The sequence below is a fragment of the Myxocyprinus asiaticus genome, chromosome 13 (assembly GCF_019703515.2).
Source record: "Myxocyprinus asiaticus isolate MX2 ecotype Aquarium Trade chromosome 13, UBuf_Myxa_2, whole genome shotgun sequence".
Lineage (NCBI taxonomy): Eukaryota > Metazoa > Chordata > Actinopteri > Cypriniformes > Catostomidae > Myxocyprinus > Myxocyprinus asiaticus.
The window spans coordinates 8,138,089-8,155,961 of NC_059356.1; the positions used below are offsets into that span (position 1 = coordinate 8,138,089).

The 17,873-nt window shown below is 40.0% G+C and overlaps 1 protein-coding gene across 2 annotated transcripts in view; it reads right to left on the minus strand.

Moving 5' to 3' along the window:
* The window catches only part of LOC127450339 (cerebellar degeneration-related protein 2-like), a 39,009-nt gene extending 21,339 nt beyond the window's left edge, over nt 1-17,670 (minus strand). For both annotated transcript variants that reach the window (XM_051714388.1, XM_051714387.1), the window contains exons 1-2: nt 17,510-17,670; nt 17,127-17,254 (exon numbers count right to left, since the gene is read on the minus strand). In XM_051714388.1, coding sequence (XP_051570348.1) covers nt 17,127-17,205 — 79 coding nt within the window. In that variant the 5' untranslated portion in view covers nt 17,206-17,254; nt 17,510-17,670. The remainder of the gene's footprint in view (nt 1-17,126; nt 17,255-17,509) is intronic.
* Between the last annotated feature and the right edge of the window lie 203 nt (nt 17,671-17,873).

Here is a 17,873-nt window from a genome sequence, read left to right on the forward strand (position 1 = left end):
CACAGCAAGCTGTTTAAACCCAGAGCCCGGAGTTTCTCATCTAGCTTGGAGGGCACTATGGTGTTGAATGCTGAGCTGTAGTCTACAAATAACTTTCTCACATAAGTGTTCTCTTTTCCAGGTGGGAGAGAGCAGTGTGTAGTGTAGATGCAATGGCATCATCAGTGGAGCGGTTGTTGCGGTAAGCAAACTGCAATGGGTCTAGAGAGAGAGGCAACACAGAGCAGATGTAATCTCTGATTAGTCTCTCAAAGCATTTGCTGATGATGGGGGTCAAAGCAACAGGACGCCAGTCATTTAAGCAAGTGATTTTGGATTGCTTTGGTACAGGCACAATGGTGGACGTTTTAAAGCATGTGGGGACTATAGACAAAGAGAGGGAAAGGTTGAAAATGTCCGTAAAAACACCGGCCAGCTGGTTCGCGCACGCTCTGATGACGCGGCCACGGAATGCCGTCTGGACCCGCAGCTTTGCGGATATTCACCAGTCGGAAGGATCGGGTTACATCCGCTACAGAGATGGAGAGTGAACTAACCTCTGTAGCTTCGGCCGCGAGAGCTCTCTCCGCGAGGGCAGTGTTATTTCTCTCAAAACGAACATAAAAATTATTTAGCTCATCCGGAAGAGAGGCAGCGGTGTTCATTGTGGAGTTTTTATTCCCTTTATGGTCCATGATGATGTTAATTCCCTGCCACATGCTTCTAGAGTTGGTGGTGTTAAACTGTCCTTCAATCTTGTTCCTGTACTGGCGTTTTGCTGTTCTGAGGGCAAAACTGGTTTGGTTATGCTCCTCCGCATTCCCGGAATTAAAAGCGGAGGTCCACACATTAAGTGCCGTGCGAACATCGCTATTAATCCATGGCTTCTGGTTCTGATAGATCCCTGTTGTTCTGGTCGGAACGACATCCTCTACGCACTTTCTGATGAAACACATTATGCTATCAGCGTAAAGCTCGATGTCGTCATCAGAAGCGGACCGGAACATCTCCCAGTCCGTGTGATCATAACAGTCTTGTAGCGTAGAGTCTGATTGGTCCGACCAGCACTGGATCATTCTGAGGGTGGGTGCTTCCTGTTTCAGTTTCTGCCTGTAAGCGGGCAGAAGCAGAATGGAAGAATGGTCCGATTTGCCAAATGGTGGGCAGGGGAGGGATTTGTAGTCATCCCGGAAGGGAGAGTAGCAATGGTCCAAAACCCGGTCCCCTCGTGTGTTGAAACTAATGTGCTGGTGGTATTTTGGTGCGACTGATTTGAAACTGGCTTTATTAAAATCCCCGGTCACAATGAACGCGGCCTCAGGGTGCGTGGTTTCCTGTTTGCTTATAATCCCATACAGTTCCTTGAGTGCCCGGTCTGTGTCGGCTTGTGGGGGGACGTACACAGCAGTGATAATGACCGCTGTGAATTCCCTCGGTAGCCAGAATGGTTGACACAGAAGCATGAGAAATTCCAGATCAGGAGAGCAGAAAGACTTGATAGAATGTACGTTCCTCTGATCACACCAGGATTTGTTGATCATAAAACATACACCACCACCTCTGCTTTTACCTGAGAGGTCTTTCGCTCTGTCCGCTCGGTGCACGGAGAACCCCACGTGTTCAATGGCTGAGTCTGGAATCTCCGCAGACATCCAAGTTTCCGTAAGGCAGATAATGCAGCAGTCCCTCATCTCTCGTTGGAAAGAGATCCGCGCTTTCAGCTCACAGAGCTTGTTATCCAGAGACTGAACATTTGCCAGTAGAATACTGGGTAGCGGGGGTCGATTTGCGTGGCATCTTACTCTGATGAGAACGCCGGCTCTGTTTCCCCTTTTCCTCCTGCATTTCCGTGGCCGTGCAGCCCAGACAAAGGGCTCCGCTTGCGTGTTTGTAAACAGTGGGTCGGCATTGAGGAATTTGAAGTCTGGTTTACGGTGTGTAATTTCTGAACCAATGTCCAAAAGTGTTTGTCTGTTGTAGTCAATAAGGCAGACAACATCCAAGACAAAAAACATAAGAATTGTAAACAAAACAAACAAAACACTACCATGTTGTGTCGGAGCTCGCAACGCAGCAGCCATACTTGGCGACATCTTGAGTCCTGCATGGAATGCAAGTTAAACTGGTTTTGACAAGACAACTAGACAAGTAGTTCTTGCCCGTGCAAAAATTGCTAACACAATACTAAGGTGTTTTTGGTGGCTGCAAGGGTGTTGTTATGTGACCACTAAGGTGTTATGAACAGTTTGTACTGTATGTGCTATATGGTTTCTATGTTGCTGCTAGGGTGTTCTGGGTAGTTGCTAGGTGGTTAATTACTAAGTCAAAAGAACCCAAACCCAAGTCTCTATGATATTCTGCTGCCAGTTACAAGAAAGAAACCCCTTGAAGAAAGCTGAAGCCACCCTAGCAGACTCCAAAAACTCTATTTTGGCTCAGGGTGTCACACATACAGACTGTTTTGCTGAGATCTCGCTCTCTTCAGTCAGATGAATGACACACTTGCCGATTAAGAATGGTCAAGGGGTGACAAACATACCGACTCAACGCAACTCTTTCTTTTTGATTCCCTGTCACATGGAGCTCACCGAAATAACAACAGGAGTATCACGTGAGCATAAACAATTGTAAGAGTGATTTAGAAAGCGATTCATACCTTGTAAAAATGTGATTGTGTATTTATCCCCTTGAGGCTTGCCGTAGAACATGTCCAACTGCAGCTTTCAGTGAGTAAAGAACTTTTATTACGTTTTTATTAATAAAAACAGACTGTTGTGGCTGTGCTTTCTGTTTTCATTAGTCATTTTAGTGTGGAAAAATGCTTGGTGACAGAATCACTTTGGATTACAACCAGTGTTTGTGATGATATGCAGCTGAGAGCATTTGCAGATGAAAACATTCAGATCAACTTGATGTCCTGTCAGTTCCTCAGTAAAAGAAGAAGCTCTTTGGTCACTTGATGAGAACACAAGAACCCACCTCGGCAACAGAACAATTTTTTTAAGCAAGCTTGATATACTTTTTCAGTTTTTGAAGCCATTAACTCAGCAAGGAGTCATGACGGTCAAATGATTAACAACCTCCGGCTGAGAGACGCTAATGAACGCTTCATCTCCCTCCACCTTGCCAGTGATTATGTTAATGAAGCTCACACCTAAAAATCACTGGGGAAATCGTCTAGTGTGGCACCGGCTTTAGTGATAGTATCCTTACAATTCTAACTAAGGGTTTTCTTGATGTTAGAGGTTTCTTGCAACTGATCCCTGAATATAACTTGGGTCCCGCCTTTAATGTAGGTTTGTGGGATGACATTTATAGCAAACAACTGCTCAACACGCCACATGATATGAGGTATCGTTCATATCCATAGAAAGCTTTTACAGCAGCGTGGAAAAAGATATACACCCAAATTTTGTAACTTAGGTTTAGGATATGTACAAACATGCAGGTATTTTCTATCAAGGCCAGTGGTACTCATTGCTGAATCACTTCATCGAAAATATCTATTGTTCCCTGGATGGCAGATAGATGGCAGTATAGCGCAGCTGTTGAACAGAAAGGCCGAAATAGAACGTTTGCCAACATAGAACATAACTGCTCAGCTACAGCAACCGACACATATCAGTTTGCTAGTAGGAGTTGAAGTTGGAGTTTGAATCAAGATTCAAGGATATCATGGAGTACAAGGAGTTTCTCAACTTAATTGAGAACCCCTTTCATGTGCCAGTGTCCTGACCCTGCTGGAATAGAGAGTGAGATAGTAGAGCTGCAGGCAAATTACACATTGCAAGGTGGACTAAGATCAGGTGTTACCCATTTCTGGAGCCTTGTGTCAGACACAGAGTATCCACTTCTGAAGCAGTGTGTGCAAAAGGTGACATAATTTTTTGTCAGCACTTATTCATGTGAAGCAACATTTTCAACAATGAACATTGTGAAACAAAAACAGAGAAACAGACTGATCAGTGCACACCTGGATTGCCTCACAAGGATACATTTAAAATTAATTCAGTCAAGTGGCAGAAGGGACATTTTTGCTCATCCAACAACTGAGGTAACCCTTAATATGGGTCTTATAAATGTGATGTAGTGTAATTAGATTGAAAAACTTCCAGGTCAAAAGCCTACTCGTTGTTCTGGCGGCCATACGTAATCACTTATTTTAGGTGGGCATACGCGAAATCCTAAGAAAGATAGGTGGGCATCCGGCGTATGCCTGCGTATGCCCTCGACTACACTACTGGTGCGGCCCTCTAAATGATCATCTCAACCCAAAGTGGCCCACTTACAAAAAATAGTGAGTAACACTGATCTAGGCGATAGACAGCAAGTACCTCCTATATATTTGAGAATTAAATCTCCAAAATTGTTTGTCAAGGTTACATTTCAATAGAATATGTCAAATCAGCAATACAATCTGACAACGACTGCATTATTAATTGTGATTCTTTAGTTAAAATCATGCTGTCTTTTTCAGGTTGGTCCAGCTAATGTGCATGCACATTCAAGAGTAAAAAACAAAACAAGTGATGTCTCCATTAAAAAGAGACTTGATTGGCTGTTTTAACTGAAAGGCGGGCAATAATGTTCTCCCATTCAATTTTCTACAAATAGACCATCTCCTCCCCCTTATATAGTCTCTGATGTAATCTTTAACCCTTGTTCCTGACCAGCTGTATCGCCCCCTACAAATGAGACAGTGGTGTCTGGATCCCTAATCAGATCAGCTGAGCCTTCATTTTACCCAGTCAAATATTGAATTGTGCAGAAGGAGACTGTAGAGCAGACAGCATGATCCATATCGTCCTCTGCTGCAGCACACTGAATCCACAATAAAGCTGTTAGCAGTGTATGGGTCAGGGGGGTGAATCATGATTTAGGGTAAGGCAGGGCTGGGCAGTAATGAGGGTAAATATCGTTCAATGACAGAAATGTCAACCGGGAATCGGCTTTTCAAACGTTTGAAAGTCCCTAAGGATGTTTTCACATTTGAGTGTTCTTTGCATCTGTGCATGCTTGGATGTTATTTTTCCACTGTTCAGGCTTTTTCCAAGTGCAGGATAGCCGCCTCAGGTGAGTCAAGTCCCGTCTTTCACCGGACCATGTCGACGGGTTAATTTTACTCATCCAAAAATTTATTCTTTTGAGTTAGTAGCCTAGAAAATAACTGTTTTAGACTAGGTATGCAATTTTTTTTTAATCTGCTGATTAAGAAGGCTATTTTCAACGGGGTGCCGACTGCTTAACGGGTTAAACTATATTTTATTCTGTGTACAAGTCATGTTTAGAATTCATTAGGTTTATTTTAGGCTACATCACAGGCCCATTTTTTTCTATCCTATAGCTACATTTTTTTTTTTTTTTTTTACATCGTAACTCTTATTGTTTGACTTTCTTTACCGAACAGCTGTCATATTAGATCAATGCATGACTACACGTCCTAAAATACGCGCAACTTTTCAGCGCACTTTTTTTCTCTCTCATAGATTTGGCTTAGTCTACCTGTTAATTATTTTCAACAATGTCCTGACTGTTTCAATATGTTAAGTAACTTTTACTTTGTGATTTCCTTTTAGAACAGGCTTTTAGGGTTGTTCCATTGATCCTGCACTTTTTATTCAATTGTTTTCAATAAATAAACCTGTATTCGCTAAAGGTGAATGCGTGCCATGTTCTATATTTAATGTACAATGATCATAATTCAAGGCGAGCACATCGCAGATAAATGCCCCTTTTCAGTGGAATTTAGCATTGGATTTGGAATAGATTAAGTATTTTAAATGGGTCGCATAAAAAAATTATTTGATTTTAATGATTGAAAAGATAAAACCAATAATCCAGATTAGAATGATTGAAAAGATAAAACAGATAATCCAGATTATGACTGAAAATATAAAACCGATAATCCAGATTATAATGTTTGAAAAGATACAACCGATAATCCATATTATGACAGACAAGATATAACCCAACAATCCAAATTATAATGATAGAAAAGATAAAACCGATAATCCAGATTATAATGATTGAAAAAATCAAACCGATAATCCAGATTATAATGATTGAAAAGATAAAACCGATAATCCAGATTATAATGATTGAAAAGATAAAACCGATAATCCAGATTATAATGATTGAAAAGATAAAACCAATAATCCAGATTTTAAAGGTAGACAAAATAAAACCAATAATCCACATTATAATGGAAGACAAGATATAACGATAATCCAGATAATAGTGATAGAAAAGATAAAACTGATAATACAGATTATAATGGTAGAAAAAATACAAACGATAATCCACATTATAATAGACAAAATGTAACCGATAATCCAGATTCTAATGATAGAAAAGATATTACAACAATAAAGTTTATAATGGGGGTCACGTGACGCCATGCAAGAAGCAGACGTGTGAGCGAAGAGCTCTGCGCACTTTGCTAATTTTTTTATTATTTTTATGTTATAATCTGGTGAAATTTGATACACCCAGTTACTCATTTGCTCTTTGAGGCAAAACATGGCAAAGAAGTCAAAATCCTCGTGCTCTGGAGACATTAAAAGACACTTACGTGTTCAGGATGAAAGCCCCGACAGGCCTACAGACCGGGGACTCGATTTGGATGGCGCGACGAGAGAGGAGATCCAGCGTCAGTTGTCCAACATGTCGATGATGTTGATGAAGATTCTTGCTGAATTGGAGGATCTCGCTGTAATACGTCGATCGATCACGGCGATGGAAATAAAATTCTCTGAGATAGTTACAAGAGTGATTGATGTTGAGAGATGAATAGATTTTCTGGAATCTTCGGAGAGGGAATTAACCGCTAATCCGCCCGCGACCAAAGTTGATCTGGAACATCTCCTTGAAAAGCTTGAAGATCTTGAGAATAGAAGCCGCAGGAATAACGTTCAAATTGTTGGAATTCCTGAGCATGAGGATATGGTGAAATTCCTATACAAGCTTTTCCTGAGTCTGCTCGACATAACAGGCCACAAGCTGGAAATTGAGCGAGCTCACAGAGTCCCAGTTCACAGATTTGCTGAGGGAGATAGGCCCCGATCGATTCTGGCCAGATTTCTGAGATCATCCGATAAAGATCTTGTGTTGCGCCAGGCGAGGAGCAAAAGGAAGCTTTCTTGGAAGAACCATAATATTTTCTTGTTCCCGGACTTTGCGAGTTTGACAAGAGAGAAACGCGATCGGTTCAAGGAATGTAAGAAACTCTTACATCAGCGAAAGATCACTTTTGCTCTGATGTTTCCGGCCAAACTGAGAATAGAAACGAAGGACGGTCGCAAAGTATTTACATGTCCCAATCAGGCAAATTCTTTTATTGAATCAATGGGTGAGTAAACCATTGGGTGTTTCTCATGTGAGTGGGTCGACTCGCTGTACTTACTCTGGCTTTTGAGGAAGCTGGGCATCATTTTGGTTTCTTTTTTCTTTTGCGTTGGCCCTGCCGAGCGGCTGGAGTTTGTTTTGTGAATACACTTTTCCTTAAAGAAACTTTTGCATTGACGAAAGATTACTTTTGCATTGAAGTTCCCGGCCAGTTTGGGATGACCGCAAAATATCTACATGCTCACACAAAGGTCTTTTATAAAGTTGACAGATTGTGTAAGTCATGGTATATACTTTTATGCGGCCTCCGAGTGAATTGACTCGACCATCCGGGGAACCGGGATGCAGGTTTTGTTTCTTTTTGTATTGGTTCTGCCTAGCGGCTGGAGCTTGTTCTATTGAATAACACTCCTTTGGAACAGCTGTGGATTAATCTGTTCGTTCTTCGTGCTTATTCCTCCTGCTGGCTGTAGTTTGTTTTGTTGAGTATTTTTACAGGACACTGGAAAAATTACATCATCCGCTGAACTCATAACAGCCGGCTCACTGAACATATCTGAACGGTTTTATATCAGCTGGAATTTGTTTTGTGAAAGATCACACCTTTGAGATAGTGTATGAATCTACACGTTCTTTGTGTTCATTCTTCCTATTGGCTGGGGTTTATTTTACAAAGTATTTTCTGTTATGTAACTTTGCCTCACAAATTTGTGAGGCAAAATTGAGCAATCTGATGGCAAAGTTGTCGTGGGGGCTCGCAGGCGTTCATGGACCTTTTGAGTTTAGAGGGACTGTCGCCGGTTGGCGCTTTCGTGCGCAGGGTTAATGTGCATGTTTTTCTTTTTTCTGTTTGTTTTGTTCGGGGGGGAAGTTCGGGGTTTGATTGTTTCACTAATGGGGAATGTGGTCTGTATAATGTTTTTTTGACACACAATTTTATTTTTTCTACTATATCAAAATGTCAAATGTTAATATGAGTGTACTATCTCCACATGGAATGTAAATGAGTTGGGGCACCCAATAAAAAGAAGGAAGGTTATTACTTTTCTTAAACGTAAGAAATATGATATAGTGTTTCATCAAGAAACACATCTCTCCCTGCAGGAAGCTGACAAACTTGGGAAGATATGGGGTGGACATCTTTTTTTTAAGTGCTGGCTCAAGTAAGCAAGGGAGTCATTATATTGATTAATAAACATCTACAATTCAAATGTCTCAAACAGATTAAAGATAAATTAGGGAGAGTCATTATTTTTATTCTAGCTGAAATTCAAGAGCAAAGGTTTTATATTTACGCACCTAACGCTGATAATCAGGGCTTTTTTATAGATCTTGAAGGAATGCTGCAAACCGCTGGCACCCCTCATTATATAATATTGGGAGGAGACTTTAATCTTTTGATGGACTCAGTCCTTGATCACAGTGAAGCAGAAGTGTGTAAACCCCCTAGAGCAACACTGATGCTTCACGGGATGTAAAAATCTTGGTCTTACGGATATTTGGAGACTTTTGAACTCATCTGGTAGGGACTATACATTTTTTCATCAGTCCATAAGATTTATTCTAGAATAGATTTTTTTTTTTTTATATCCAAATCCCTCATTTCATCTGTTGTTGATTGCCCAATTGGAAATATCTTAGTCTCAGATAATACCCTGGTGAGTTTAGAGATGTTGCCATATACAGAGAAAAATAAATCATATAGTTGGCGCCTTAATGTGTCCCTTTTGCAATCATAAGAAAGGAGGATAATTTTCCAGGGGTGGTTGCGGGAGGTGTGGCGCATAAGCTTTTGCTTTACGCAGATGATATTTTATTATTTGTCTCTGAACCTACTACATCTATGCCTTGCCTCCACAGAATTATTAATTCCTTTTCCAAGTTCTCAGGATACAAAGTCAATTGGTCTAAATCCGAAGCTTTGGCTCTGACAGCATACTGTCCAGTAACGGCTTTCCAGCCGGGCGCCTTCCAGTGGCCCAAACAGGGCATTAAGTATCTGGGGACAACTGTGCCACCTGCTTTGTTCTATTTTTGGGAGTAGCGCACATCCCCCCCCCACCCCCCAAAAGGAGTCAGATGCTTTGGGAGAGGTGATTGCGGCTTTTGGAAAAGGTCATGAAGCATCAGTGTACTACTCCCTGTTAATTTAGAGTATGGGGGAAAGATTTCAACTTGGCATTGGAGGAAGGAGTGTGGGCTAAGATTCTTAAAAACGTTAAGTCTGCATCTAGAGATGCAAGGGTGCGTCTTATACAATTCAAAATTTTGCATAGATTTTATTGGACCCCCTCTAGACTGTATAGGCTTGGTCTTAAAGACACTTCCATCTGCTGGAGATGCCAATCGGAGGATGGAGACATGGCCCATGTTTTTTGGTGGTGTGTCGAGATCCAGAAATTCTGGTTGAAGGTTTAGAATTTTGTGTGCGACATGGTGGGCACTCGGGTTTCGTTTTGCCCCAGACTTTGTGTTCTGGGCAATGGGGCGGTCATCGATGTGGGGGATGGCCATATAAAGAACTGGGTTCTGACCAGTGTGATGATCGCCAGGCAGGTTATTTTGAGGGGCTGGAGGTCAGCTGGTGTGTCCCCATATCCGGAGTGGTGCACGGAGGTGGGGAGGGTGGCAGCTTGCGAGGAGGTGTCATCGGGAAGACGGGGTGGCTTGGATATGTTTATACGGAAATGAGGTAGGTATTTTGAGTTTTTGGAGGGCTCTCGGGTGGGGTGTGGAGAGAGTAGTGTTATATAGTTAGTATGATTATTATGTGTGTGTGTATATATATGTGTATGTATTTATGTTTGTATATGTAAATATATATGTATTTTTATATATATGTATATATGTGTGTCTGTTTGATTTTTATTTCTATATATTTACTTATGTTTGACCACAGGGTTGTTTTTTGGGGGGGCGGGGTCGGGAAGGGGGGGTTGTGGGGTTTAAATGCTGATTTTATATATATATGTTGTACATTTCATTGTTATTGTATGATTTAATAAAAACTGTTAATTACAAAAAAGTAAGTTTATAATGGTAGAAAGATATTATGATAATGAAGATAGTAACATGTAGCCAATCATAAAGATAATAAATGTACAGTAGAAGAAATATAACCAATACACTTTGCAAAACGCAATTAAATTGTTTACAATTGCAGAGCATCATCATGACTTGCTGTATTAATACAGAAATCAGCTGACATACGTCACAGGTCTGTGTATATTGGCTTTTTTTCAATGGCTTTAAATGTGGCTCATCCAATAACAATTTTGAATTGGAACCATCCGCTTTACATAATTAGTTTTACTGTTTTAAGTCTTTTCTTTTTTACTCAAGTGTTACATAATGTAAAGCTGTTTTGCACTAATGCAGGATATTTATCATTTTTTATGATAAACTGTGTCTTTTGGTTTGCTTCCAACAAGTTCAAATAAAAAGAGCATAATAAAATAAAATAAAGTATCTTTCATTTGTAATATATTTATTTCACTGGGTTATCCAAACTAGGCATTACTACATGGTTATTTAAAATATAAATATTTTTTTCAGTGAATTTCCACCATGACTGTAATAAATACACTGTGATATACACAGTAAGATTCTCTAATGTGAAGCCACATACTGTTCCAGGATCAAGGGGTCACCAATCTACCAACTTCAAAACCAAATGTCACATGTCATTTTTTAAAATGGCCCAAATTGACCAACGCTGATATTTCATTCTTTTCAGATGTGAACGAGCACTTCCTGAAACGGCATTTCCTCTCGTGATGGATTGCTTTCTCCAACTGCCTGACAGTCCTGAACCAGATCAATATGGAGTCTCTGTGAGAGACCGTGTAACCCTCAATTAGGCCATTTGCACAAAGTGCATGAATATTACTGAGCTAATTTCATTGTGAACGAATTCAACTAAAAACAGCTCTGAGAGTTCTTCCTATAGCTGCCTGATGCATTTCTGAAGCATGTCTTACATGCACACGTCTCGTATTACAATAACAGAGCTGATGAACCAATGAACCAAAGTTGATAAGAAGTCATCCAATAAAACTGAATAAGACTAAATAAAAGAATTAGATAGAAAAATAATCATTATTCTAAGCTAAAACGGGTATATTTTTCTCCTAAAATGTGTTGTAAAATGCACATAAATGTACATGTGACCACATTCTATATTAATGTTCAGCGGGCCGCATCATCAGAGCGTGCACGAACCAGCTGGCTGGTGTTTTTACGGACATTTTCAACCTTTCCCTCTCTTTGTCTGTAGTCCCCACATGTTTTAAAACATCCACCATTGTGCCTGTTCCAAAGCAATCAAAAATAACTTGCTTAAATGTCTGGCTTCCTGTTGCTCTGACCCCCATCATCAGCAAATGCTTTGAGAGACTAATCAGAGATTACATCTGCTCTGTGCTGCCTCCATCCCTGGACCCATTGCAGTTTGCTTACCGCAAACAACCGCTCCACTGATGATGCCATTGCATCTACACTACACACTGCTCTCTCCCACCTGGAAAAAAAGAACACTTATGTGAGAATGCTGTTTGTAGACTGCAGCTCAGCATTCAACACCATAGTGCCCTCCAAGCTAGATGAGAAACTCCAGGCTCTGGGCTTAAACAGCTCGCTGTGCAGCTGGATCCTGGACTTCCTGTCAAGCAGACGCCAGGTGGTTAGAATAGGCAGCAACATCTCCTAATCACTGACCCTCAACACTGGAGCCCCACAGGGCTGTGTTCTCAGCCCACTATTGTATTCCTTGTACACACATGACTGTGTGGCAACACATAACTCCAATGCCATCATTAAGTTTGCTGATGACACGACGGTAGTAGGTCTGATCACTGACAATGATGAAACAGCCTACAGAGAGGAGGTGCACACTCTGACACACTGGTGTCAGGAGCACAACCTCTCCCTCAACGTCAGTAAGACAAAGGAGCTTGTGGTGGACTTCAGAAGAAAAGACAGAGAACACAGTCCCATCACCATCAATAGAGCACCAGTGGAGAGAGTCAGCAGCTTCAAGTTCCTGGGTGTTCACATCACTGAGGAACTCACATGGTCCATCCACACTGAAGTCGTTGTGAAGAAGGCTCATCAGCGCCTCTTCTTCCTGAGACGGCTGAGGAAGTTTGGAATGAACCGCCACATCCTCACACGGTTCTACACCTGCACTGTAGAGAGCATCCTGACTGGTTGCATCTCCGCCTGGTACGGCAATAGCACCACCCACAACCGCAAAGCACTGCAAAGGGTGGTGCGAACTGCCAGACACATCATCGGAGGTGAGCTTCCCTCCCTCCAGGAAATATGCCATGGGCTGTTCTCACTGCTACCATCAGGCAGACGGTATCGCAGCATCAGGACCCGCACCAGCCGACTCCATGACAGCTTCTTCCCCCAAGCAATCAGACTTTTGAACTCTTGATCTCCCACGATCAAAATATATCAGCACTGCACTTTATTACTCTTACTCTTATATCTCACACCGGACTGTCATAAATTATATTATTATTATATTATATTCTCTCTTAACAACTTACTATCAACCGACAGCCTGAATGTCAATACAGTACAATACAACCTACTGTACATTCTATATATACTATATATACTTTTTGTATTGAATAATGTGTATCTATATTGTGCGTATTGTATACTGTACAGTGTATGTTATTATTTATATATTGTGTTGTGTGTAATTATGTGTATATTGGACTTTAAATTGTGTTGTGTTAATTTGATGTTTATTGTAAATTGGTATATGTCTCATCACTGTCACAACTGCTATGTTGATCGGAACTGCACCCAAGAATTTCACACACTATTGCACTTGTGTATATGGCTGTGTGAAAATAAAGTGATTTGATTTGATTTGATTTTGAAATGCAAACAGCCTACAGTAAGACTAATCAACTCTCAAAAAAGTACATTCAAAAGATGAAGTCAGTTTCATTGAGCCAACATAATTTAGTACTATAGTACTTCTAACTCAACTTCATTAGGTTCGTAAAACTCAATTTACTAAGGTTTTCTTCAATTAATTTTCTTATGTTGGTCCAAATTAACTTATTTTAGCAATCATTGGTATATGCTAGGTGAGCAAGTGTAAGGACAGTGAAACTGTTACACTGTACATTTAATTGCAACTGCTTATAGAGCTAAGCAGCACTCAAATCAAGAATCACACCACAAAAATGACTTATGTAGTCCCAACTCAAATGGATTAAGTTAACTTTAAATTCACAAATTTAAATGGATAGAACACAATAAAATCAAGTAGTGACAAAATGTTCTAGAATTGTGTTGCTTTAGTAAAAATGTAGATCGTGAGTTAACGGTGTAGTTAAAAATAATCAGAATAAACAATTCCTCCAACTAGTAATATAACACATTTCCCTAACTGTAGGCTGTGTATAGTTGCCAAGCAACGTCACAAATTGGTAGATTAATACAGCGTGCATTTATTGCCATTTTGCGCTAACTTCAATCACAGAGACAGAACTATCCGTTTAGTAAAAAAAATATACAAACAGCAAGACACAAAATTACAAAAATGGCCTTTTTAAAAGCACAAAACCTAAATGCAATGTGAGAAAAGTTGCATTTTTTTCTTTGTTCACTGTTGGGAGAGGAATAACTTGACTCCTTCCCAATGATGCGCCTCTGCATTCATCCTCAGCCAAAGAATCACTGTTCCAAGTTACATTTCAACCAAATTCTTCAAATAGCGAGAGTTCTCCTTTGCATTCCCACCATCCCGCAGGCACAATTATAAGACCAATCCCTCAACTCTAATTCACATTCCATTACTAGGTCATCAGTTTAGCCTTTCTTTTACAGTTCAGCCTCACGAAGTGTCCAGAATTTCATAAAAATCATGCACAGGCTGTTCAATAGCTCAACATTTTATGGTGATTCAATCCAGAGGTCAGAGCGAGGGCAATGACATCATACTAAACCAAGAGAGACAGGATTTATGCAGGCTACCCACTTTTCATTTAAAGACAGCATTGATAATATCAAAATAATTGGGATTTGAATGAAACAATCGGACAAACATATGTAGTGGAAAATAATCCAAACTGCTGAAATGAACCACTACAACAGTACTGCATTTTATGAACCGTTTTCCATCTAGAAATCAAATATGGAAAGCAAACTTGCCTCGCATACCCACTACTAAGGAAATAACTACTGATAGACTGATCCATCGGCCGATATTTGACCATATTAAGATCGGCATCAGACAATAACTGCTCTATAGTGCATACAGTACAGGTTTTCGAATATCTATTGGGATGTTTAAGTCATTTAGAGTAGAAATATTACGTAAAATGTGTTCATTTAAATTTTGTGTGCTTCTTTGCCATCATTTAATTGTATTTGCATTGTATTTGCTACCATTAAAATATATTTTAACCAATTTACATGCATTTTATCGATTGTCAGCCACCCGGCTCACTAGATATCATTATCGGACAATAAAAAACCAAACTGGTCAAACACTAGCAGTAACCACCATAGACATCGAGGTATTTCAGAAGAGTGCTTGATCAATGTGTGTTTTTTAATGGTTTCAGCAATTCTTAAACTTGTGCATCCCCCTACCCCCAATCTTTATATTTGGTTTCATCCGTGCTTTGACCCTACAGACAGTTTAAAATGAGCAGATTATATCCAGACTCAGCAAATGCTGTGCATCTGGACTGCACACATCCAGTGTCCACGTCCAAAGGAAGACGTCCTCTCTTTCTCATCCACCAATCTATCCATGATCACAGATGGTCAGAAGTCTCAAGATGGGCAAACTTTCCATCATTAACCTCCGACATTAACCCTTTGTAAATGCATTTCCTAATACGGCTCGATCAAGACAAAAACTAACCTGCTAAGGTAGATGAAATCCTTGTTTCTAAACACAATAACTACATTTCCATCCAAGGACTTTTTGTGAAAAAAAGTTTTAGCGCTTCAAAATAAAGCTGATGGAAATGCAAATTATCACTAAAATTTCACAAATGTCGACATAATATTTTTCTGTTTAACTCTAGCGCGTAAACTCTATGTCGATACATCAAATGTCGTGAAAAACTGGTTTGGAAACACTTTTTGTTGAGAAAATTGGCATTAACGCAAAAATGTAGTGACACATGACAGAATTTGCCCCAATTGTTAGCCTGTGTTAATCATGACGACAAAGTATACATCCTTGAAAGCCAATTTATTGTATGTGATTATGGATTGATCTTAACGGCATATAGATCCGATCACTGCAAATATGACACTTCCAGGAGTACCAACACAAATATCTTGTATCATGCACCGGTCATCGACAAGTGCATGGAGAACAAATGAATGGCTACTCTTTGTGATTTATCACGGTGGACATCCGTTTATTTATTAAAGTTGCTTTTACACACCATTCAAAATAATAGACCGCAGTCATGGAATTAGCCCTCAATACAAAAAACATATCATTTCTGAGCACAAAGATGTTTTAAATGAAAAATAAATACACAATACTAGGAGAAAAGCTTCAGTTTTTGGAACACTAACATATAGCCCAATTCTATTAAATTATTGTTTAGCTTTTGAAAAAATGCTGGCAAAATTCCCTGTATGAAATTAAATAAATTACCAAACGAAAAAATATATATTTATTTTATAAAAATATATATATTTTTAGACCTATATACTTACCTTTTCTATACACAAACTTAAATTAGCCGTACCCTGTTCTGTAGATGAAAAGAGCCGGCTGAATGACATTTTCTACACTTCAAGACTATAAACTATCAGAACTATTTGTCCAATGCTGAGTTCACTTTCAGAAAACAAGCTTTTGAACATCTTAAAACGTTTAAATATTTTAAATCTAACCCTCTTTACCTCGGATCACATTTGCTGAGCTTCTCCAGAAAATGTAAATTGCATTATGACGCTAAAATTAATTTGAGATGACAATCAAGTTCAGTTGGTTGTTAAAAGTTGCTGGATAAATATGCGGGACATAATGCAGTTGTGATGGAGATGCTTTAGATTAGATGATTGTTCAAAATAGCCTACTGAATATCAGGAATGTATCATATATGTAAACCCTGATCTTACACCGCATCAGTTTTTCTTTAATAGTTGTGCACACAGCAGATACATATCGATGGATGCTCCTTATACTAAGACCGAAAGTTTCTCCCACTACTTGGTGCAGGTTTCCAGCTTGAACAGGGCCATGACGATTCGCTTTCGGGTCAGAACCGATGGCAACATCAGGACCAATATTACAGTCCTATCAGAAGGGCAACTGCTCCCTTTTGATTGCAATTCCTCGTCTTCTGATTGTATTTATTTGTGAAATTAAAATGACAGTAAGCTGGTTAATTTCAATGAATTGCCTCAATACTCCTCCCCATTTTACCAAAACTTCAGAGGAAAAAAATTAGGGACATCTGGGAGGCGAAAGGTACACAATTAGCGATAAACACACATTTCTGTATGGAAACAGCTTAAGGGCAGATTTATTTTGCGATAAACCAAAACTTATGCGACAAAGTGGGTTTTTTTAGGCATGACGTCATCACGCACACCATTTATATCGATAAAAGGCCATTGGTGGATGGAAACAGGCAGAAGACGGAAAATTTCGCAAAAACTTGTTTACGCATTTTCACTTTGTCGATAACAAAATAGCGTGAAAAGTGAATGGAAACTAGGCTATTGAGCACTTTCTTTGTCCATGAGTTGTTGTCATTCGACCATACATGCGGTTTGTTTTGTCTTTCAGTTCTCACCTTGCTCCAGGTCTCTCTGGTCGTACCATGGCTCGTCCTCCTCCATTACAAACTCCTCCATCCTGCCGGTACGGAGCATCAGTCACTCGCGGTTAACGGGCTGCCCGGAAGCTCAAAGATGTGCCGATCTATAAAAGCAATAAAAACAAAACATCCGGGATCGCCGATGTTGCAACCTGACTTTTTTAGGCGTTTATGCAATATACCTACAATTGCGAAAAGCAGTTTCCTAGGCGTCAAGGCTGATAACAGCGTTACAAAGACATTGGTATTGGTTTATTGGTAAATAATTGTCCTTTCATGCAGATGCAGCATCCGCGGTGGAGTGATCCGCTCAATGCTGCGACAGTGCATTAATATAACAAAGCTAGTGCGTTACTTACTGTAAATACAAGCTCCCTTTGCGTGAAATGTTTCCGGCATGCCAGAAGAAAATTTCACGCTGCTGCCATTAAGTTCTGTCACATTCAAGCCCTCCCACTGCCGTACAAAGCGCAGAGATCTCTCTCTCCTCGTCCGCTTTGTTGGATTTGCTCGAGCTGTGAAGTTTACGAATCCTAGTATAGTGAGGGTCAGGCGCTTAATATTCACGAGCGAAGGCTTCGCCATTGGAAGGTTGTCAGGCTACGTCACGAAACTGTTTTAATATTCACGATCAAGCTTTCGCCATTGGAAGGGTATAAACGTCGTCCTTGCGACGTTATTAATATTTATGAGTATTTCAAGAAAAGTCAAAATATTAACCAC